Source organism: Mytilus galloprovincialis, chromosome 9 (assembly GCF_965363235.1).
Source record: "Mytilus galloprovincialis chromosome 9, xbMytGall1.hap1.1, whole genome shotgun sequence".
Classification (NCBI taxonomy): Eukaryota; Metazoa; Mollusca; class Bivalvia; order Mytilida; family Mytilidae; genus Mytilus; species Mytilus galloprovincialis.
The window spans coordinates 5,364,568-5,389,609 of NC_134846.1; the positions used below are offsets into that span (position 1 = coordinate 5,364,568).

At 30.6% G+C, this 25,042-nt stretch overlaps 1 protein-coding gene across 1 annotated transcript; it reads left to right on the forward strand.

The window, feature by feature from the left end:
* The first annotated feature begins 660 nt into the window (after positions 1–660).
* On the forward strand, positions 661–24,676 carry LOC143044295 (uncharacterized). Its single transcript, XM_076216231.1, has 11 exons — positions 661–824; positions 4,543–4,764; positions 9,173–9,300; positions 12,953–13,127; positions 15,066–15,203; positions 16,256–16,426; positions 17,531–17,632; positions 20,554–20,625; positions 21,288–21,353; positions 22,152–22,230; positions 23,801–24,676. The coding sequence occupies exons 1-11, from the start codon at positions 764–766 to the stop codon at positions 24,210–24,212; spliced, it is 1,626 nt and encodes a 541-aa protein (XP_076072346.1). The 5' UTR covers positions 661–763; the 3' UTR covers positions 24,213–24,676.
* Positions 24,677–25,042: the final 366 nt, after the last annotated feature.

The following is a 25,042-nucleotide window of genomic DNA, read 5'->3' on the forward strand; positions in this document are numbered from 1 at the left end:
ATAGAAATCAATTTTAATTATTACCAAAGCTGTTTTACGTAGTATTATGTTTAACTATATGTTAGACGTGCAGCGCCTTCGAAAATTAAAGTTCCAATGAACTTGACATGAACATGTTTTAAATTACTTGAATATCAATATTGTTTCGGAAATGTAAATATCAAACATTCGAGTAAATTTTATTTTGAAGTTAAATAGTTAACGACACTATGTCAAAAATGAAACATTAAAATATAGTAGAGTTTATAATAGCATGTGAAAAAAATGATTGCAGTTCAAACATATTCTTAAAATTGTCATTTGGCATCGTAGGTGTTTTATATTGTATATTGCCAAATGTTCAATGATATTAGTTTATTAAAAAAATAATAATTTCAATACACATGTACATGACAATACATGGTTTATTTTCAGATCAACTGAGTCTTGAAGTGAGTGCTGTTCAATCAGAATGGAAAAAATCTTTTGATTCCTGTAGTAATCCTACATACTGGCATCAGATATTCAATGACTGTCAGCCTGAATCATGCAATGTCTCAAGTGTCGCAGATAAAATTTCCTGTCTATCTGCCAATATTTGTGTTAGTAAAGTGAAATGACATGAATCGCTTCATTGCATTTGTTCCTGGGAAGGTCAGAGATGGACCGGAAAATATCACTTATAAATAGTGAGCATAAAACTTCCTGGTTGTATGCATTTCTGATTTAATGGACGACAATAATATTTTGATATCTGAATGAGGACTAAACACATGTTTCGATTATGTTTGATGTTTTCTATTGTGTTATTCTTAACACCATTGTATATAGATTTGTAAATGGGGGTAAGTTTACAGAATTTCAATATTTACATATACTATATATGTAGGTTAAATCACCAAATATTTTTTTAATGGGATGGTTCATGTGATTGGTAAATATAAAAATGATATCAAATGGGTTTTATATCAGTTATCTATAGTATGTTTTCATACGGACAATCAATTGTGAACCTTCAAATATTATCTTGAAAAGATTAAATTTAGAAAAAAGATATAATAAGAAAATAGATATTTTTATGTAAATAGAATGTCATATCATGTACTTGATACTTGTATACAACATGGATTTTATTTAAATCCGTAATTTTTGGTTTGTTTCTAAAGTATTACGATCATACCTATACGATAGGAAAAGAGTTATATAAAGAAAAAAAATCTAAATATCAAAGCTATTGTAATCAAAGTTTTAAATTTCACAGACGTAGACTAGGAGGTTTCAAATACACGCCCTCGACATTTTCCTGATAAACTTCATAGTATCATCATTATATATATATTTTTAATGGACAAAACTCAAAGATTTGTCTACTGTTTCAATTCAAACCACAACATTTGTTTGGTTCTCTTTCGAAGTATACTTTTGTGCAATACATATAAATTGCACAAAAATATCTATATATTGTACAAACGTATATTTCGAAAGAGTACCGATTTAATTATTTGTTTTGAATTGAAACAGTAGACAAATCTTTGGGTTTTGTCCATTAAACGACCATACGTTCATTTGATTTCTAATAAAAGTATTATTTATAAAGTGCCTTATTTTAACATCTTACCTTTAATTAGTTTACGAACCAAAAAATCGACAATAAAATATGTAAGTGGTTTTTTTTTCAATACCAACCTCCTTATATATCAATAGTCATGATTTTAAAGTAAAATGACACAATAAACACTTAATTGTCTCTGTTCGTAAGAAAGTAATAGATGAACCGGAAAAACTCTTGTTACTACATTTCTATATTCAACATCCGTATAATGTATGAAAACATGTGAAACCGGAAGAAATAACTTGATCATTATTTGTGGATGACACACATTTCCAAAAATTATTGATGTTTTCTCTACCTTGATTCTTATTATTATTGTATACAGATATTCGAATGGGGGTAGGTAAACACTACACATATTCTATATTAATCTTATATCTTGTTTTTCTGTTTTGTTTTTCTTAAAGAGATAATACATGTGACAGGTAAACAATACATTGACATCAGTTGGTTTTAGCGTTATTTTAAGCCTGATTTATATGATGAACCTATCTATCTATATAACCTGGTTAGCAATCAAATGATAAGCGTCAGTTATTGTCCGAAAATGGTCATATTAAAGTAGTAGATGGAATCATAAAATAGATAATGGTATATTAATAAAATGCATAGGAAAATTTAAATGTCCTAGTTCAGATGCCGTTAAAATTAAACTCAACACCTTTTTAAACAACTTAAATTTTGTTTACTTTCGTAATTCTTTTTTGTTGAAGGTATTTTTGATTCAACCCATAAAATAGAGAGAGAAAAAATGTAGTAACTGCATAAACGGGTCGTTGCGAGTATGAATGTTTACAATGTGAAACATTCATTGTACACATGCATTATCCAGATTTAGGAAGGGTCCTTGTTACTTAGTCTTTGGTTTTTTATGTTGTGTCTTGTGTACTATATAATTTATATTATTTGTCTGTCTGTCTTTTAATTTTTAGCCATGGCGTTGTCAGTTTATTTACGATCAATGACATTGAATGTAACTCTGGTATCTTTTGCCCCTCTTTTGTGAAATATGGGTGTTTTTTTGAGATTTTTTATTGGATAATTTGTAACGAGACAAGCATGCAGACCAAATAAACTAGATCCATAACCGTTATGGAATGATTAAATCTTTCATAATGAATTCATTGTACAATTATTGAAGTTGGTCTCATATTTACCACTAAAGGAGTAGGTCCTCATTAAAAATGCCCCGATTCCAGCTTAAATATGAAAAATCTATCAAATATGCCAAAAAACGTCACTTTTCAGATGTTTTTTGTCAAGATTGAAAGTGGCCGCATCTGTATATATGTTATGTAATAACATTAAATACGACTTACATTTCAATATTATGAATGAACACGAATGCGGCCAATTTCATTTAAGACGAAAACCGTCTAAAATTTAACTAAAATGCTAAAATTGGGAAGATTTCAGTCATTTATCATGACTTAATGATGCTAGTACCCGATATATGTGCATTGTATAGTCAAAAACAGCCAATATTTATGTAGCAGAAGCATTCTACTTTCCAGTAAATAGAGATTACATGTTCTCAATTTTGTAAAACTGCTATATTTTGGGGCCAAAAAAGGGTCTTACTGAATCTACTCCTTTAAAATAAAGCTTACCATAGGTACATGTACAGTTTCATCAGTTACATTATCTTACCTTACTTTCTGCCACTGACATTGAACCTTGGATGTGAAAAAGCCTTTTCAACAAAAGGGATGCCTGTAATCAGTTTTCCTATTGTCATTTTTCAATTTTAGTGCATAAATATTCAAAGCAACGGTGAATGAAGTATAACCTTATACAGAGTCTTGAATATCTATTGAGAATGTTGTTCACTATCAAACTTTTTAACGAAGAGTAGTCATGAAAAAGGCGAGGTTTCCTCGGCGCATTTTAAGGACTCGATTTTGTTTTTTGCCGTTGTTGCATATCATATGATTGACACATATATTCTTTTCTTTTTTTTTGTCGTTTGTTATAGTTACAAAGCATGTCAGTTCCTAGTTTGATTTACTGATACAAAGCATATTAGTTATTTATAAATGTTATTGGCTCTCAACTAGTTGTCAGTAACATCGAGTATACTCAGAACTGTATCTTTTTGGTTATTGTAAGGGATGTATATGTATGGATACCCTACAATGTCCGGTCTGTCTTTTTGTGCTAAATTTTTTATGATGTTGTACTGTTAAGCCACTGTTCGAGATTATATTAGGGTTGATGCCTTTGAAAATGTTAAGCCCTGACATATTCTTCATGTTGCCTGTTCGAATTCAGGATCCTGTAGTTCGGTGTTTGTCGTTAGTTCATGGCTATTGTATTTATTTTTCGTAAATAGTTCGTTATACATTTTGTCCTTAGTTACTCGGGTCATATTAAAGCCTATTCTATGGAACGGGTGTTTGTGATTGTTGATTTTGTTAATTGCCTACAATTTCTTAAAAACCACTACATTTGAACATGGTAGTTATCTCCTTGTTATTCATACCACATCTCAATGTTTTTTTTATAACAGTTGATTAATATGTAAACATTTGATGGTGATAGAAATCAATTTTAATTATTACCAAAGCTGTTTTACGTAGTATTATGTTTAACTATATGTTAGACGTGCAGCGCCTTCGAAAATTAAAGTTCCAATGAACTTGACATGAACATGTTTTAAATTACTTGAATATCAATATTGTTTCGGAAATGTAAATATCAAACATTCGAGTAAATTTTATTTTGAAGTTAAATAGTTAACGACACTATGTCAAAAATGAAACATTAAAATATAGTAGAGTTTATAATAGCATGTGAAAAAAATGATTGCAGTTCAAACATATTCTTAAAATTGTCATTTGGCATCGTAGGTGTTTTATATTGTATATTGCCAAATGTTCAATGATATTAGTTTATTAAAAAATTAATAATTTCAATACACATGTACATGACAATACATGGTTTATTTTCAGATCAACTGAGTCTTGAAGTGAGTGCTGTTCAATCAGAATGGAAAAAATCTTTTGATTCCTGTAGTAATCCTACATACTGGCATCAGATATTCAATGACTGTCAGCCTGAATCATGCAATGTCTCAAGTGTCGCAGATAAAATTATTAGGAAGCCAACTGTCGGACGGCACCAGTATTGGATCTATGGTTATGTACTACGATCACCTGTTATCGTCAATATAGGTATTGTTTACAATTTGTAGGTGTTATGTTAATTTAATGGTTTACAAATGGTTAACTGGTCGAACAGATTTTAAATTTGTTTTCTCTTATGTTGTTTTAGTTTAAAAGGAATGTGTCACCATTTATTGCTAATAGCCAACTTGATAAAATTATGATTACAAGCATATCTGCAATTTAGCAGTATACTACTAACTACAATATCAAATAATATTCAACAATAGGACGATATTTATATTCTATTAAGGTAGTTTGGGAATCTTCCTCTATATTCGATTTGATTTCGGTTTTGATTTCGATTTGATGCAATATGCAAATATGAAGAGTAGTTAGTAATTCATGTGTTAATAATTATCAAAGGAACCAGGATTATAATTTAATACACCAGAAATGCGTTTCGTAAACTTTTTTGGATTCGAGCGTCACTGATGAGTCTTTTGTAGACGAAACGCGCGTCTGGTGTATAAACAAAATTTAGTCCTGGTATCTATGATGAGTTTATTTGCTACCACGTGGTCGATGCCACTGCTGGTGGAGATTTATTTCCCCGAGGGTATCACCAGCCCAGTAGTCGGCACTTTTGTGCTGACATGAATTATCATTGATATGGCTATATTTATAAATTGACTGTTCTCAAAATTTATAATTTTTTAAATACTAAGGTTTTTCTACCTCAGGCATAGATTACCTTAGCTGTATTTGGCAAAACTTTTAGGAATTTTTGTCCTCAATGCTCTTCAACTTCGTACTTTATTAAAGGTACCAGGATTATAATTTAATACACCAGAAATGCGTTTCGTAAACTTTTTTGGATTCGAGCGTCAGTGATGAGTCTTTTGTAGACGAAACGCGCGTCTGGCGTATATACAAAATTTAGTCCTGGTATCTATGATGAGTTTATTCGTCTACATAAGACTCATCAGTGACGCTTAGATCAAAAAAGTTATAAAGCCAAACAAGTCAATAGTGAGGCTTTTTATTTTAATAAAGAATGTTTTAGAAATACTTTATTCATGTCATGATTTATGCTCTTTTGTCGATATTTCACACTGAGAATTAGCAAGGTGTTAATTGTGGTCAAATATAATGCCTACCCATTTAAAAAGGAGCATAGAGCATGGCATAAATGATTTATATCGGTTCGAATAGGACAAATACAGTATTGTATATGCCGAAACGTACGAAAGTAACTTCAAACTGTTTGACGGTTCTCGTTTCCTCCCTGTTTGGTTAGTACATTATTGATTGACAAGGAGATTATTATGTACTTAATAAGTTTAAAAACTAAAAGGAGGGTAAATATATGTTGTTTTACAATATATAATAAAAGTGTATGCTAAAACGTATAAATGTTTTCGGAGGTTTATCTAGCTGTACAACACATAATTTGTTTTATTGCCTATACCAAGTCAGAAATATGACAGTGGTTTTTCACTCGTTTGATGGTTGATAATATTATGTCATTTTTATGGACTTCACCTTTTTGAATTTAACTAAAAGTTCGACCTTTTTTTTATTGAGCCTTATTAACAAAAATGTGTATCCTTGTTTAGTTTTCTTTATTCGAGGTCAAGTTTGGATTGAATGAATTATTTGCCACAGATCACAGATCATTATGTTGATATAATTAAATTAGATGTATGATTCATTATAATACGTTACTCTGGTTGGCTAACTGCAATCTCGCGTTATTCTTCAATCAACTTCATTTCAAAATGAATGTTAACATTCATGTTGACGGAAAAACTTGATAGGAATCGTGTTTTCATGATCATAGCGAAAAAATGTAATTATAAGATAAGATAAGATTGGATTTTTAGTTACATAGTGTGCTAGTGACCTAATACGGTATATATGGGGTCAGTAAATTCCATATGGGGTAAGAGGAAGGTATTAGAACAGGTCATTCTTCATTAAGTGGCAATAACTTATATATAAAAGCGTACAACGATCTGAGTCTAGTGTAGGTGATATATTTGAAGTGTTGATATCTTTACATAATGATAAGCTCAAAACCGCTACAATACTATATTGTAGAAAGAAAGATGGAATTGTTTGCATTAAACAAAACAAAAAGTTTACTTATTGATTAGACTGACCATACTGTACTAATTGTTTTCCATTTGCATGCAACATAGTAAAGGAAAATTACATAATCAAAACCTAAATGAACATTTACATTACTATTGTGTAGGACCTTATGCATCTAGGTCAGTTCGATTAAAAGTTTTGAAATGAGCTTTTAAATGACTTATAGTTGGAAGAGGTTTTTTTACTGTTTCCATATGTTTTGGTCTTAACGAATCTATATCATAAATACAAAATGTTATAATGTAAACATTATAGTGATTCTTTTTTCTTCTGTAAAATCAAATTACGTAGACTATTTGACCGTTTTAGGCCGTGTTCACACCAAACTCCGTGTAGAGTAAACATGTTTACAATTAGTTTAGTGTAGTGTGCACTGGTTTCACATTACATTTGTTCACATCTATACACCTTGTTTAGCTACCTGTACATAAGATTTGTTCTCACTTGTAAAACTATGTGTCATTTAAATGTTCATTACGTAGAACTGAATTCAAAATTTTGGGACAATTTTTCTAGCGGTAAGGGAACAACCATTTGACTTCAAAAGGGTGGGGGAGGGGGGTGGGGGTGGGAATGGAAATATTCCGATCCCCAATTTGATAAAAAAAAATGATCATACAGATGATAAAAGAAATATTCTGAATCAAAAGGTTTCCCCATACATTATAGTGTTGAATATTGAAAAAAAAATGTATTTGATCACCAGCATCGAAAAAAAAGGAATAAAAACGTACGCGCGAAAAAAAAATCTTACTCAGATAAAAAAAAAAATAACCCTCCCCCTTTTTAAGTTAAGTGGTTACTACTTTATGAAAGCCATTTTTATAATTTGCAGTAGTTTGAATATACTAGAGATGTCTCGATTACGCACTAGAAAACGTTAGCTGCAGCAGCGTGCTTACAGCCGAAAAAAAGGATTGAGTTATTAGGGATCTCTAAATTTTTATCTTTTCTGTTAGTTTCAAATGGTATTTCTTTTCCAAGGAGTATTTGGTAAAAAATAGGGTCACGTTTTTTTTAATTTATTTTAAGTATTATTTAACGGATCTGAGATACTAGACAAACATATCATTTACCCCACACTTTTTTTAGTCATGCATTTATGCGTGAATCGTTGTTTAAGTAAAGACCAGTGGCAAATATTTCTATGTACGTCAAGTCGATTCGGGAAGACCTTTTCAAATGAATTAGGCAGCAACTATTTACTTCATTTTTTAGGGAGGGAAAAGGGGGGGTAGAGGGGCGTGGGCTATTGATTTTTCCAGGACAAATTTTGGTGACAAGTCGAAATCAATTTTAGCATTATATATATATAGTGGCAGCTGAGGGTGAAACAAACAAATTTTTTTTCAGGGCCAAAAACTGGAAACATTTTTTGTTTCCAAAACAAAATCCATAGCTCACCACCCACCCCCACCCCCTTGCCTTTATGTTTTATACTCAACTATAATAGCCCCATCCCCATGCCTTTATGTTTTATACTCAACTATAATAGCCCCCCCATGCCTTTATGTTTTATACTCAACTATAATAGCCCCCCCCCCCCGAAAATCAATTGGTTCCTGCCTTCTGGGTTCGGCAATGATGCTGCTTTGAGTCTTAATCAGGGGTTAATAAAGTACGTGAATTTGTTTTTAACAAAAAAAAATCTGTAAAATTTAGACAACAATTTCTGTAAAGAACTATACTAATAATTATCAAAAATATCAATTTTACTCAAAAATAGTTTCCTCCTTAAATATATACACGGTAAAACTAATGTCCTAAATGCCTAGTTTTGTGTACACTTAACCTACACAAGGCCTACATTGACTATCGACTGTGTGTAGATAAAACATGATTTAAACTACATGTAAACATTGAGTTTTATCAATGGGAACGCAATTGTGTTTAGTTTACGTGTGAGTTACACTAACACAACACCGAATTTAGGTCAATGTGAACACGGCCTTAGTCAAAGTCTCATATTTAACTCAAAAATAGCCTTTGCTTAAAAATGAAATCAAATCAAAATTCGGAAAAAAACAGTACTTCTAATGATTAAAGATAGAGGCGAAAGTACCAAAGGGTAATTCACACTCACATGTCGAAAACAACTTAAAAAGCCATTACAAAAAAAAACAAAAAAAACCCGTATACAAACATGACAAAACAATACAAAGAAAATAAAGACAAAGTCACATCGAACAAATCAAACACAGGACGTGATCTCAGGTGCTCAGGAAGGGTAAGCTTATTAGCCAAATTATTTATTCAAGATATAAGCTTAGTTCCTTTTTTGGTGTTCTATAAATTTATAATGCTAATTTTTGTTCTTTAGGATGTTATAGTTTGAAATCTAGTGTAAAGAATGAATTTCATCGTGGTATGTTTTTATCTGAGCACAATTCTGCTTTGGAATGTTCACGGGCCTGTCCGAATGCTTTAACAGACTACATCTTTCTAAGGGTGAGGGAAGTAGTAACAAATACGTCTTTATCTAAGGTTATGATTTTGTACAAATATATTAAGAATGGAAATGGTGAATTTGTCAAAGAGACAACAACGCGATCAAAGAGAAGCTGAAGGCCACTATGTTTCAATATTGAATTTTACCTTCATCCATTTTCAATTGCTGCATGAGCATGTCAAATAAATCAAGGCAATAGCAGTGAACCGTTGTTCAAAAGTAATAGTGTTGTCAGTTTATTTTCGACTTATGAGGTTGAATGTGTCACTGATCGCATCTATTTCACAAAATTGCACGAAAAATATATGTAACAGAATTATCAACTCTAATAAGAAGGTATTTGTTTTCGCTTAAAACTACTCTGATTTACAATTGTGAAGAAATAAATAAATTGATTAGGGAAAAAAGAAATTCTGATTATTTTTCCTTAAATGTAACGGTAATTTCTGAGGAAAAGATTAAGCAACAAAAACAGTTAATAATGAGATGCTTGCGTGAAAATTTCAAAACAAATAAAAATATATTAAAAATAGTCATTCCCTTAGCGAACAAATATATTATTATTGTTCAAAGAATCATAATTCTGGAATAACATCCCAGTAAATCCAATACAAATATTCATTCACCAATCAAAATACAAATTTAAAATCTGTAGTAATTTAATCTTACAACATACTAGAGATAAAGCATAAATATGACATTTTATTAATGACAAAGGAGTAGGTTCAGTAATACCCCTTTTTGGCCCCAAAATATAGCGGTTTTACAAAATTGTTAAAGTGTATACTTTTAGTTATTTATTGGACAGTAGAATGCTTCTGCTACATAAATATGGACTGTTTTTGACAATACAATGCACATATATCGGGTACTAGCATCATTAAGTCATGCTAAATTACTGAAATCTTCACAATTTTAGCATTTTATTTAAATTTCAGACGGTTTCCATCTTAAATGAAAGTGGCGGCATTCGTGTTCATCCTTAATACTGATATTAAGTTGTATTTGATGATAATACATACCATATATAAAGGTTGAGGATGAACACGGATGCGGCCACTTTCATTTTTGACAAAAACCAACTGAAAAGTGACATTTTTGGGCATATTTGATAGATTTGTCATTTTTAAGGTAGCACAATACAAAGATGTTTTTTACTTCCAATCACTAACCTTTAAAATGCTGTAACTTTCTAATGAATGCATACAAAATAATAAAAGAGGTCTATATAATAGTTAATAGATTAAACTTTTAAATGAATGCAATATTTTTATTATGCAATCATTATGTAATCAATAATTATGTAATTAGTGGCAAAATCTCGGTCAGTTCACTTGAACGAATTTAGCTCTTTCATCTCTTAAACTATACAGAAAATTTTAACGAGATCTTACTCAACACATCACGGGCTTCAAAAACGTGTCTCAAATTGTCCCTATGGTATTTCATTCTCTCATAAATCTCTAATTAGTGTGAACATCATAACCACATAAAAGAAGATAATGTTTAATTAAGTGTAATATTTGTTCTATACATTCTATCTGAAATCTGAGACATGTTTTTGTAGATAATGACCATAGGAACAACATATAATAAAAATCAATCCTCTTGGAATACCTCTGAGGAAGCTAATTTCAATTGAAAGTAGAAATTTGAGGGAAAATATTTTAGACACAGTTAACATTATAATTGGTTACATAATTGTTGCATCATACTAAAGTTGCATTTATTTGAAAGAGTAATATGTTAGCTATCCATAACTACCACTTTTATAAATTTACAGGCATTATTAAAAAAGTAAGAGCATTTTAAAACTTGGGAGTTGGAGTTACAACATCTTTGTATTGTGCTACCTTAAGCTAAAATCGGAGCGTTTTTTGTGAGTTAATCAGTCAAAATATCTTATATACTTATCGAATCAACTTAAAATCTTTCGTTAAATGAACTTGAAATTTGAGGCCAAAATCGGCCCTTACCGGACCTACTTCTTTTATCAAATCAAATGATAACTTACTTTTAACAGTAAATCAACCCAAGCATACTCACTGTAAGTTACAGGCTATGAAAGATTCACTCAAATGTGAAGTTACAGTCCCATATCTCTTAGATAATCATGATCACCAACAAGCTTCTAGTATATTCCAGTTTTTACCGCCTTTGTCAATAAATCTTAAGTGATCAATACTGGTTGATTGCATATTTTGATGTGCTCTTTACTATTTATTCTAATAAAACAAAATTCAGAGGTAAATCATTCACATTTTGTTTCTTTAACATAAATCAAATATAACAATTTATTATTAACAGATCTTATATAACTTGCTTTATTTGATTTGTATTCAGCAGTGTGAAGAAATTCTCGATATGTTTATACTCGACGCAGAGTCCGATATGTACTTATATAGTTATCAAATGCACCAGGCTTAAAACTTAATACGCCAGATGAACGTTTCGTCTTCATAAAACTCACCAGTGACGCTCAGATTAATATAGTTAGAAAGCTTAGTTGTCGGTTACAATTACCTCTAACGGAAATGCACATTTAATGTCACCTTTGCGCAAACATTTTTTGTCACTATGTATATTTTGGGTTTTTTTATGCCCCACCTACGACATTAGAGGGGCATTATGTTTTCTGGTCTGTGGCTCCGTTCGTCCGTTCGTCCGTCCGTCTGTGCGTCCGTTCAGGTTAAAGTTTTTAGTCAAGGTATTTTTTGATGAAGCTGAAGTCTAATCAACTTGAAACTTAGTACACTTGTTGCTTTTGATACGATCTTTCTAATTTTAAAGCCAAATTAGACTTTTTCACAGTCCACTGAACATAGCAAATGAAAGTGGGAGTTTCAGGTTAAAGTTTTTGGTCAAGGTAGTTTTTGATGAAATTGAAGTCCAATCAACTTGAAACTTAGTACATATGTTCCCTATAGTATAATCTTTCTAATTTTAATGCCAAATTAGATTATTACCCAATTTCACGGTCAATGGAACATGGAAAAGGATAGTGCGAGTGGGGCATCCATGTACTTTGGACACATTCTTGTTATGAAATAAATCTTTTTATGTATTATTTGCTGTGTATAAATTGAAATTGAAAAACAAACTAAGAAACCGCTATTCTTTTATCAAAATATAAAAAAAAATGCTAAAATGCTTGAAAAAAATGTGTGCCATAATTTTTTTACAAATAAATAATATTTTGTCTTTCAAAATGTGTCAGTGACATGCTCTGTAAATGTTGGTCTTTTGAGACAGAATAAAACAGAAATAAAATTGTGAATTACTTTTTAATTTTCATTTTTAGATGGTTGCTATGGATACAATCTATAATGTTATTTTGTTTGTCTACAATGTCAAAGTACCTACTGCATTTAATGATTTCGTTTTTTTTAACGTATTTTATGATTCCTCTATTTTTCAATTTTTTAAATGCACTTTTTGCACGTATTTCAGCAAAATATTGTGTTGTATGTTCCGCTGGAAACAAGGGTCAAAAGAAAAACAATGTATATGAAATTTTACTTTATACCGTACCTTCTTCAATCACAAAATATAAAGATATTTGAAGCGGGTTTATGAACCTTTAATCGACAGAAACCTGTATGATTCTTACCAAGAGCTCTACTTAGTTTAATGATTTTGTGATTATTTTAGAAAACCGAATGCCTTTGTATTCCTGAAGTAACATTTTACGGTATGCAGAGCATTTATTCAGAGGAAAATATGAAACCTTGCACAATGCGTTGTCCGGGAAACAATGGAGACATATGCGGTGGTGTTTCAACTGTCGAAGGGGTAGAGCTTTACAGCGCCTATAGTATAGTAAACAGTATGCATTGACCTTCTTATACACACACAAATGAATAAAATATTTATTAAAGAAATTAAAGATAAAACATGTATTTTCTGAAAATATATTATGACATTTATACCATTTTACGTTTAATAAAGCAATATTTGTACATTGTTTAAGTTAACTGTATAATAGATAGAAACCCACTTTTCAGAAAACATTGGACTGTCAAAATATATATTGACATTTCATTTAAAATATCAGATAAATCTTTAGAAGAAGGCTTATAAAAAAAGAAGATGTGGTATGATTGCCAATGAGACAACTCTTCACAACAGACCAAAATGACACAGATTTAACAATAGAGGTCACCGTACGGACTTCAACAATGAGAAAAGCCCATACCGCATAATCAGCTATTAAAAGCCCCGAAATGACGATGTAAAACAATTTAAAAGAGAAAACTAACGGCCTTATTTATATAAAAAAATTTAAAAATCATGCATCTAAGACTAAATTATATAAAACTATATAAGATCATTGAAAATTATTTTTATTGGTATAAATATTATTTTTGTAATCAGTGAATTAAAAGCAAATTTAATAATACTTGTATATTATATACATATACACATACATAGATCTGCAATCTGTCGATACATGTATCTTTGCATTGCACAAAGTCATGTTTTTCTCTGACTGTTTATGACGTCTTTACACTAAATCCATTAGATGTAGGATGTGAACGGATTGATAATTTAGTCTTAGATGCATGATTTTTATAAGTTGTTAGTGGCTTTGAACTAGCTGTCAGTTAATTGCGAGTACAGATTTGTACCTAGTGTCTTTTTGTTGTTCGAACGTATTAGTATCCGGCCACGTCCACTTGTATTTTTGTTCATCTGATGAGTTAAGCCTTTTTCAACTCATTTTAATAGTTCGTTCTTATGTTGTACTGTCATACAACTGTCCAAGGTTAGGGGGAGTGTTGGGATCCCGCTAACATGTTAAACCCAGCCACAATATGTATGTATGTGCCTGTCCAAAGTCAGGAGCCTGTAATTCATTGGTAATTTAGTTTGTTTATGTGTTACATATTTGTTTTTCTTCATTTTTGTACATAAATAAGGCCGTTAGCTTATTACAGTGTTGAATTTTTTTAAAGGGCGATAAGTTTGCCAGGATCATTTCTAAATTACCTTGCTTTAGTTTTATATTTATATATACATAAAGAGAGAGAGTCACATATGAAACCTTTCTCTAGAATAGGGTTGAAAGTCAGCTGTTTCTGCTCAAATCAAATAATAACTTATTTCACAATAATTAAACAAATCGAAGGTGTATCTGAATGATTGGACCAAGTCAAAATCCGGTCTACAACTTATGGAACAAACGGATAGGGATTTATTTTACTTTTTTGATTAACACAAAAGCCTTTTTATCACCTCTTAAAATATAAAGTTTAAAGTTAGATTCACCAACTTTCAGGAAAATACATTCATGATAACATAGAATTTCGAAAATTCCTTCCCCAATGAAACGTCATGAAACAACAAGGAAAATATAATAGACAAGTTGAAGATTCTCGTAAAAATTGTCAAACTGTCGTCGATTAGATTAATGCTGACTATTATACTTCAGTTACATGAGACGTCAGTATAGAATTCTCTTTAAAACAGAGGGTCGAAAAAAATTGAGACTGTGAGTCATCAGTTTATGAATATAATTTCTGTGGTCATGTCATTAAAGTCGATCTCAGCATAGTTAAAAGCCTACATTTTCACAATTATTGGAGTGCAAACGATTCTTTTGATGTTTTAGATAATATCTTAAAGCAAAAGTACTTACAACAATGTACAATATGCATTGTTATCGTGAAAACTAAAAGAAAAAAACCTGCTGACACGCTTTTTTTTAATGATGATTTTGTTAAAACATGCTGTTCGAAATATGTTCATGTAGTTTATGTTTTAGGAAAAACAAGTACCGAACCACAGCTTGAGAATGCTTGTTTATCAGCTTACTGGGACCATAACAGCAGTAAATATCGATTCGTTAACCAAATTTGTAGTACAAGTATGATGTACATATGCCAAGGTTATAACAAGACAAGTAGGTTGCAAAGTATACTGTTTTAATCATATTTTCCTATGTTCAATAGTTTACCAGGTTTAGAAATTTGATAATACTTAAAGACAATTTTGTATATATCCATATTCAATATTTCTACATTATTTAAAGTTACCGTTTACTTTGAAAATAAGAATAGGGGTAAAAGTAGTATACGGCTATTCATTAGTCAAAAATCTTTTAAGCAAAAACAAATCCGGGTAACAAACTTAAATAAAGAAAACAATAGAACAACAAATACACTGAACTGAAACAAAAACAATCGCCAGCACACGCAGGAACTCGGGGGTATTGTCCCTATTTAAAAAAAATCTAAGAAAGCAATTTTGATGCATCATAAGAATATTTTGAGACAAAAATGTCTTTCATATGTAAATCCAAAACATTAAAAACTGAATTTGCACGATTATTACCAGAAACTAGTTCTCCAATAGAATACTTATATGTTTAAATGAATCTTTTTGGATATATTGCCTTAAGTAGAAATCATAATTGTATCATCACTAAGATGAAATCCTTCCATCTTTCATTGTATTTTGTCTATGAAGTTTTTTAAAACATGTATTTGTTTCATCCCGAAACGTTTTTATATGCAATATATTCTAAACCTCAATCTATTTTATCCTAGATTTGTTGACATAAAAATATTCAGTCGAAACAAAACATTTGAGGAATTTCATATTGCTACTGTTAAATATGAAATTCAAACAAACGTAATGTCATGGTAAAATATGAGGTGATCTAACTTTTTTAATGTTGTATGTATTTCTTGATTGCAAGCAATGCATCTTGTTTATGAATATATGAATATATGAAGGTTTAATCCACCATTTGCTACATAAGGATTGCCTCTACCAAATCAGAAATATGACAGTTGTTGTCAATTCGTTTGATGTGTTTGATGTGTTCGAGCTCTTGATTTTGCATTTGTTCGGATACTTTCCGTTTCGAATTTTCCTCGGAGTTCAGTATTTTTGTGATTTTACATTTAATATACATTTATATGCCTATTGTTTTTCTTCATTGATTTTTAGGTAAATCATACGTCGCAGACGTCTGTAACAAAGACACTGTATCTTGGTTCGACGCCAGACAACTGTGTTATGAAAAAAATTTGAGGCTTTCTAGTACCATTCAAAATTCTTGTCCACCAAATCATTACTGGACTGGGATGCATGTCGTTGAAAGAATAACGTGGGGGAACGGTATGTTCCTCTTTTTTTAACTACAAGGCAATTATTCAAAATGAACGATTAACTATAAAAATGTATAAGAAAACCTTATTAAAAATATATCCAATATCTTCATTAAAATGACGTTTGAAGCTAAAATATTACTTACGAATAGATCTTGCTTGCGGGTCGCACTGGAAGGTTTTTTTTTGTCCTTCCAAACATTTTAACCAGAAGTGTAGGATGCAAAATGAAAATAGTTGCTTTGCGTCGTCTTTTTGTTTTGTATTATTTAGTTTTACTTTTGCCATATACTTTTCGGTTCTGTTATAAAGGAGCACTTTGTACAATGTCAAATAAAAGGTTTATAAAACCTTTAAAGATATCTAGGTACCCTTCGAGGTATAAGTTTTAATTACTATCAGATATATTTACGTTTACTAGGGGAAAGACCTTTGATTATACGAGTCCGTATTCAGTGTAGAGCAAAGCTGACAGTGTATTCTATAGTGTAGAAAGCACCAGTTCATTTGCAACCATAATAATTCTTTAATTTGTCACATTTAGAAGAAGTTAACTTTTTAATTGCTTGCTTCCAGGAAGCAATTCGCCGACATATTTTCCGTATTCAAAGTGACCTAAGCGTGACCTTCACTAATATAACGGTGATCGCAATACGCATTGAACTGTCACTGAAATAAACCATTTTCTGATTGTACATGTTATACACGTGATCAATATCCATGCTATTTTGTTGAATGTATTTAAGGTGGAATTTGGTAAATTACGGCTTCAAAACACGACAATTAATGAGTTGCCATATTTTCACTTCATAACAGTCAGAGATAGAAAAAGATGACGATTACACGATATTTTGCGTAAAAAAATAATAAAATGGTGCACAGAAGACTAAGTTTATGATAAAGATACATGCATTGGTTAAAGAATTGGATAAACATTATTTTTCACCAGTCACTGGTTTCATTTGACTTTAATGCTCAATTATTTGATTGCTTATGCATAAGTTTTTTTTATCTTAATTTCTTTAACAATACATAGTGTACAAAAAATTCAAAACATATGCATGATAAGTTTTATCAATACATTTTGATACTATAATTCAGAATATCTATTTAGTTACTTTGCCAAGTGATGCATTATGCCTGATGCTAGTAATTGATGGATCTAGGATTAGACTTGAAACTGAAAAGTGCAACAGTAGTTTTTATTCTTTATGCTGTGAGTAATTATATAATTGTTGTAAACATTTAGCCCGCTTTTATTCGTAACAGTCGAGATAAGATTGCTAATATCAAATACAATTTCGAATGTTAAATACATGTATATAAATTGCAAATCAAAACAGGACAATTACACCATGATTCGGGAAAGAAACATCATATCCTTTAACTTATAAGACACATAGAACGATTGATGACACCTGAATATAATTTTTGTGGATATAATTTTTCATGGATACTCGTACATTCTTGTACAAACCCAACTACATTCCACACAATGATGAAAAGCTTTTTTGATTTTGAAGATTAGTCTTTTATGGTTCCAGTGATTTATAACGTTAATGAAGGCAATTTTGTATCCGTCTTTTTATTAAGCTAGCTGTACTCGAATTATGTGAAAAATACTATTAAGAGACTAATTGAAATAACTCTGTTTTACCTTTACGTTTTTTGCAAACAGGTTATGTGACATTCATAAAAAAAAAATTAAATGGTACTGGTTGTATAAAAGAGGGACAAAAGATACCAAAGGGACAGTCAAACTCATAAATCTAAAATAAACTGACTACGTCATGGCTAAAAATGAAAAAGACAAACAGACAAACAATAGGACACATGACACAACATAGAAAACTAAAGAATAACGTCACTGAAAAGTATAAGGATCTCAATAATAATTTACATAGTTTTGTTCATTTAAAAATATGTGTTAATTCTACATACACTCACCATTCTCGCTGATTTGTATTCCGACATGAAATGCGCGTTTTTTTTTTATTGATTGTTCTAACTTACTTCAATAGATTTTACCGCACATTTTTGTTTTAAATATTTTCGATAGTAATCATGAAGCATTCAGAAATTACAGATGACCTATTAATAGACATTTCTATAGCCATTAACTCCTTTCTCTGACGTCAGTCTATTGTTCTAACAGTGGTTTATTTTTTTACAAGAATCCACTTAACCACTAAGTTAACTTAAGATAACTTATAACAAAACTTTACACTTTTAAATTACGATATTTTATCTTCTCAAAAACGAGTGACAAATGAAAGATTCTAACTCGCGCGTATTTTCGTAAGTTTAGTCTGTAGACTATGTATGCTACCACTAGACCACGAGTGCTGATATAAAATAATATTTAATTAACACCCTTATAGCGTATATCTGTCAATAGATGTCCATAAACTGTTGGGTTTTTTTGTCTTTTTGTTATCGTATAAAACATATGAAACACTATTGAATCAAGGAATTGTAAATATAACTTATTTAGTACAATTCCTTCATAAATAAACATCCATGTACACATTACACTTATAACTTTTAACGTACGAGGCCTTTTCCTTTTCATCGTAGCAAATGCTTACTTTTGGTTTAGTATTATAATGATATCATACCATTATTAAGTTTTTCTATGTTTGATTATAGATGGTCAAAATATACATCAATATTTAACTGATTCTTATATGAATAAAGTGTGATAGGCTTCGACTGTAAAGCTACTTCTTTGACTGTAAAACCAGAAACAAAATCGGCAACTACATATAAAAAATGAAATATAAATACCTCTTAGATTAAAAAAAATGTTTTTGGTAGAGAAAAACATTACAATAAGAAAAAAATCATTCCGGGTACTAGACTTGAACTTGGCACTGTTAATATTACAATCATTTTTTTTCGGTACCAACAACTAGACGATCACGGCTATGAACAGCTAACACGTTTCACTTTAAAATTGACACAATTATATATTGTACATTTGTAACCGGAACAATTCTGCTTGGGTTTTATAATGTGTACCACAAATAATACTAGTTTATTGACTGATTAAAGATGGATGCCAAATGTAATTACGTTAAAATAATCTAAAAATTATGAAAGAGAACCATTTAATACAACATGTATATGTAATTGTTCAATTAAGACAATTATTTGCATGGTATCATAACCAACAGATGTATGGTAAAGTCGTTTTTACTGTTCATTTACAACTTGAATGCCCTTAGTCGTTTAGGTATTTATAACAGATTCTTGGTTGACTATTCAGTTACAGCAGTTGCTAAATACTATATGAATAAATAGAAAAAAGGTTTCTAAATGTTGGTAATTATTTTTTTTTAACTTTTCAAAAAAGATCTAATCAATTGAAATAATTTGTTATGATTAAACATTGAATGAAAGAATTATTTCCGAATATAAAATCTGGTATTAAAAAGGGGAGATAACAACATATTTAAGTTAAATTTAACTTATATTAAGTTAAATACAAATGTGAACCGTGTGGATCTAATTATTTCCAGCTATTAGAGAATGAAACAGACAAAATACAAAATTATTTTCATGAAATTCTGTTGAATTATTGTCAGATCATACAACAGACTAAAGTCGCTCGTTGATTATCGTTTACGAATCCACTACTTCTTATCAATTCTCTACTACATATTTATTTTTTTTAATTTTCATTTTTTATTGAAATCTTTACATTTGCTAGTATGGAAAACATCGAATACACAGGCAAACGTGCCATGCATGATATACGCATGTAGGCTATAACATGCGAAAGTCAGGCTTGAATCATGCGATAATCATGCAAAATATGAAGTATTCGTAAATCGCACAATCTTCACATTCGGTTTTCGTACGTTTTAAACATGCATGTATCGCATATTTTTAACGCATGATTTTCGCACGATTATCATGCTTGGTACATTTACTAGTGTACGGTACATTATTCCGGCCTCTTAAATGTTAGCAATATAACATGTAAATATATATTTGTAAGCCAATATTTTAGTTTGACAAAAGGAATGGTTTTTTTTATCATAAATATGATAATGATTTTACTCTTTATGCTATTTAAACTTTGAGCAGTGTTCGCTCTTTTATTACTTTTGCTCTTTTACTTTTTGCACACAGATGTGTCACAGCACACGTCTAGTCAACAAGAAAACAGTGAAGCAACAAGCAAACCATCAACTATTACAGCAGGTACGTTTAGTATGGTAATCTTTCAGCAAGACTTATTTGACCTGCAATTGTACACGGACGTTTTAAGAAAGGTCTGTTATTGATATAGTTCAGTATCAAAGTACAAACTACTCCCGACGGAATGTTCTTGATTTAGATTAGATGTTTGCTGTTCCATTTCAATCATTGCGTCTCGTAATTTGTCGGATGATATTCATATTTGCCAGAAAAAGAAAAACAAACTGCTTTCAAATTCTCAAACATCAGAAGTGCATGACTCAGTTGACTCGTTAAATACTATATATACTAGATTTGTTTTAATTTGAGGTATAGCAATATATTATAGAATAATAGTTAATTTTACATGATGTTGATTCTGTTAATTGCACTCATCTGTCTGATACGAAACTTTTTACTCTTAGCGCCTAAAACGCTTAATACATGTATGTGTTATGTGTATGTTTTTTTTATATAATAATAACATCTTTTAAACTAAACTTTGTATTTGCAAAGCAACAACAGAACCAGATTATGTTACTGAACTATTACAGATAAATGTGAAAGCTTTCTTAGTGGAGTTTCCGATGAGTTAACGAGTTTAAGGTTAAAGGACTAAAAAATATATCAGTGTAAATGACCTATTTGAATAACAAAGGCTTAACGAATTTGCATTATATTTTAAGGTCGTACAACCCTAAGAGGTCCAGTAAACGCAGAGTCTGATTCAGATGACGATAAACCAGATTTGAGTAAGTCTTTAATTATGTATCGTTGTACAATGTTTTACGTATGCAACTTTGATGAGAGAGGTTAAGAGAAATACGTGTACAATTGTAAAACACCTCAAAATATTTATGAGATAAATAAAAAAGTTGCAATTACGAGAACAGTGGTTAATGATATTTTGTTCATCTTTAATTTCGTACAAAGTGCACAATTTCTGCATATATAAAAAAGCGACAATTTGCTTTCAAGATACTAATCTTTTCGAAAATTAATTAAATAAAGATTATATCATTTCTGTTGAAATTTTATAGTCAGTGTATGTTTGTTTTATCAAATAGTTAGCACAAAATCCGTAGATAGAAAACAATGCTTACGTAAGAAATCATGTAGAATTAATGAACATCAACAGTGAATAATAATTGGTTTTCCATCGGTCACAATTTGTATATTACACCTGTTTATCACTAGAAATTGCCATACACAAGACATGAATAAAATAATGAAAACATTAATCTAACTGTTTTCAATTTTTTTATTTATCATTTACATCAATATCAATTAAATATAACAGTAATTTGAAAGTGATTTTTAGGATGTAATATTTCTACTGGTTGACTAAAAAAAAAATCAAACAAAATATTTCAAACAAATGATATGAATTGGTGCAAAATCAAACTGAAATATACTAGACGTAGAATGTTCATGGGATGGCCTAGGTTTTTTACAATTATTCTTTCCATATCCTCGTTTTAAACCATGTATCAAATAAATTGTGTATTTTTTGTTTTGACGCAAAAAAAAAGTTAAACTTTTTCTTTTAGTTCCAATTGTAGCCGGGAGCGTTGGAGGATTTGTAGCACTTGTGATTGTCGTATTTATTGTGTGTATCGTTCAGAGAAGGTATGCATTAATGCATTCTATTTCACTAATGATTTCAATCGTAACGATATCATACGTGTATTATTAAAATGATGATACATTGATATGTATTGCCATACATTATTGTGAACAATGATTTCATTCGTAACGATCTCATACGTGTATTATCAAAATGAATTACCATACATTACATGTTCCAATTCATCTAGTTTCCTTTAAGATATAAGACTTATCATTTTGTACACCAGACGCGCATTTTATATATATAAGACTAATCAGTTCTGATTGAATCCCAACATTCGGATAACATAAAGTTTTATATCATACGTGCATTTCATTTGCATAAGACTCATCAGTTATGATCGAATCAAAACGGTCGGAATACCAAAACAAACATGATTTTTAAGAACAGCGGTATACTACTGTTGCATTTATTAAGAGCATAAAATTCAAAAATTCAAAGACATTATGCCAAATAAGGTTTTTGCCATCTAAAACCTTAAACTTTGCATTTTAAATCATATCACCTTTTCCATTTTGTTATTAACGTATTTTGTTCTTAGTCTATATTTAATTTGTTGGATTTTGTGATGTTCAAAGGAAAAATGTAACATGAAAAAGTAAAAAAAAAACATCGAACTCCGATAGAAATTCAAAACGGAAAGTCCCTTATCGAATGGCAAATTCAAAAGCCCTATCACATCAAATGAATTCAAACTACTGTCATATCCCTGACATTGTTAATGCATGAACAAAATGGTGGATTAAACCTGGTTTAATAGCTAGCTAAACTTCTCACTAGTATGACCGTCGCATAAAATTCCACTATATTGACAACGATGTGTAAACAAAAAACAAACATAATAGGCTAAAATGTCATAAAAGGGTACAGCAATCAACATTGTCTTATAATTTTAATCACTATTAACCAAACAACTATGTCAAAGGATATCTCTATTTACTTGTGACACACAACTTCTCAATAAAGGCGCGTTCTGTGTTTCTCTTCGTCTCGGTTAAGTCTTCATGAATGTACAAAGATTATGCAAATCTCCTTAAACAAGGCATAGAATTGAACGTTCCCATACAGATGTTAAATTAATCATTAAACACAACGGATACAACGGATACAACGCGTTTGCAAACTTCAAAGGTATTGTTTCAAGACGGAAGAAGCCCTTTGATTAACATATTTCTATACCTAATTCAATACTAAAGATTTATTTCACGAATATATTGAATATAGTTTTATAATTCAAGATTTAATTCCGTTATGGTCTTTTATAATAATATTTTAATAAAATGTAATGGAACATTATAAACTGGACATGACTTATTCCTAGAAATATCACAATATAATTAAATATAGCATAATATCGCTCATTTTCAAAGAAATTTTTACCGAAAAAACGTATTTTGGAGCAAAGTATATTCATATCGTTTACTTTTGAACTATTGAAAATATTGATTTTAGCGTTGTATATTTCTTGTTCTTTTGTCGTCGGGTTAGAGTGACTGGATTTGCTCTGTGAACCACATGTGTTTTCTTATTCGAACCACTTTGTATTAAGCTACTTTTTATTTCAAACAGGAAAAAATCCAACAACAAGCACTTGAATACAGCTGTTGATGAGGGAGAGCCTGAAACTTACTCAGAACCAATCAAGAATACCGTTGCAGAAGAAAGTAGGAAGTTAGTAGTCGAGAATACCATTCCAGAAGAAAATACAAAATTAGTAAACGTTACAGAAGAGGGAATTTACAATCATTTGGGAGACTCAGAGAAAATGATTGAGATGAAACCACAAGATTCCTCAATATATGATGTAACGGGAGATGATGAATACCACGTGTTTACAGGGAATGGAAAACAACAGATATTAAAAGACGATGATGACCTGTATGATCATGGAGCAGCAAGTGATGTTTACAACACATTAAATGACACAGTGACACCAAACAGACCGGAATCAGACACATACAATGTTATCAATGCAAAATGATGTGAACTAGCAATACGGTTGCCTGGTCTTCTTGGTTGACCGTGTAGGATTTCCAAAGAACCACATTCCTGTACGAACAATGGAGACGGCTATTCTTCATTTAAGTTCATACGGCTTTAAAGCTTTATAAATCATTCCTCTTTTAATCCTTTTAACTGATATGTTTAAGATAAATCTTTTCATTTTATAGAAGATATATAAATGGCAATAAGTGTGAATTAAAGGAGATGCTGGCAGAGACCGGGAACAAATGAAAAGATGTATATGTATAGTTCATTTTATGTAAAGGCACCCCATACATATTTTTACATTTCATATTCTTTTTATTTGTTTTACTAAAGCATATAGATTCCACAATTTTGAAAGTGTATATAGAAAATTGTGAAAAGCTGTTTTATTGTTATTGTCTGTGAAATTATGATGTAAACTAGATGAAAATAAATCTCATATCATGCAACATTAAATGTACGCAGATGGCTTCAATTGTGATCTCACAGAATTTTTTTTTTTTTTGTCTTGTAATTGTATCTTGAAGGCATCTGGAATAATCACTGTGCGCGCAACTTGCACTTTAAAATTAATACTGATCTTGGCCATGTAAGGTGACATACAATTTGAAAAGACAAGGGCTTAAATTTTTGTTTTTACTCTTCGCGACCTACAAAAGACTGACAAAAACCATTTAAGATCAATGACACAACTTTCCATCTAAGTAACAATTCATAAGAGTAAAACATTAAAGGCCAAGGTACGGCCTTCAACACAGAGTCTTGGCTCACACCAAACAGCAAGTTATAAAGGGCCCCAAATTACCAGTGTAAAACCATTCA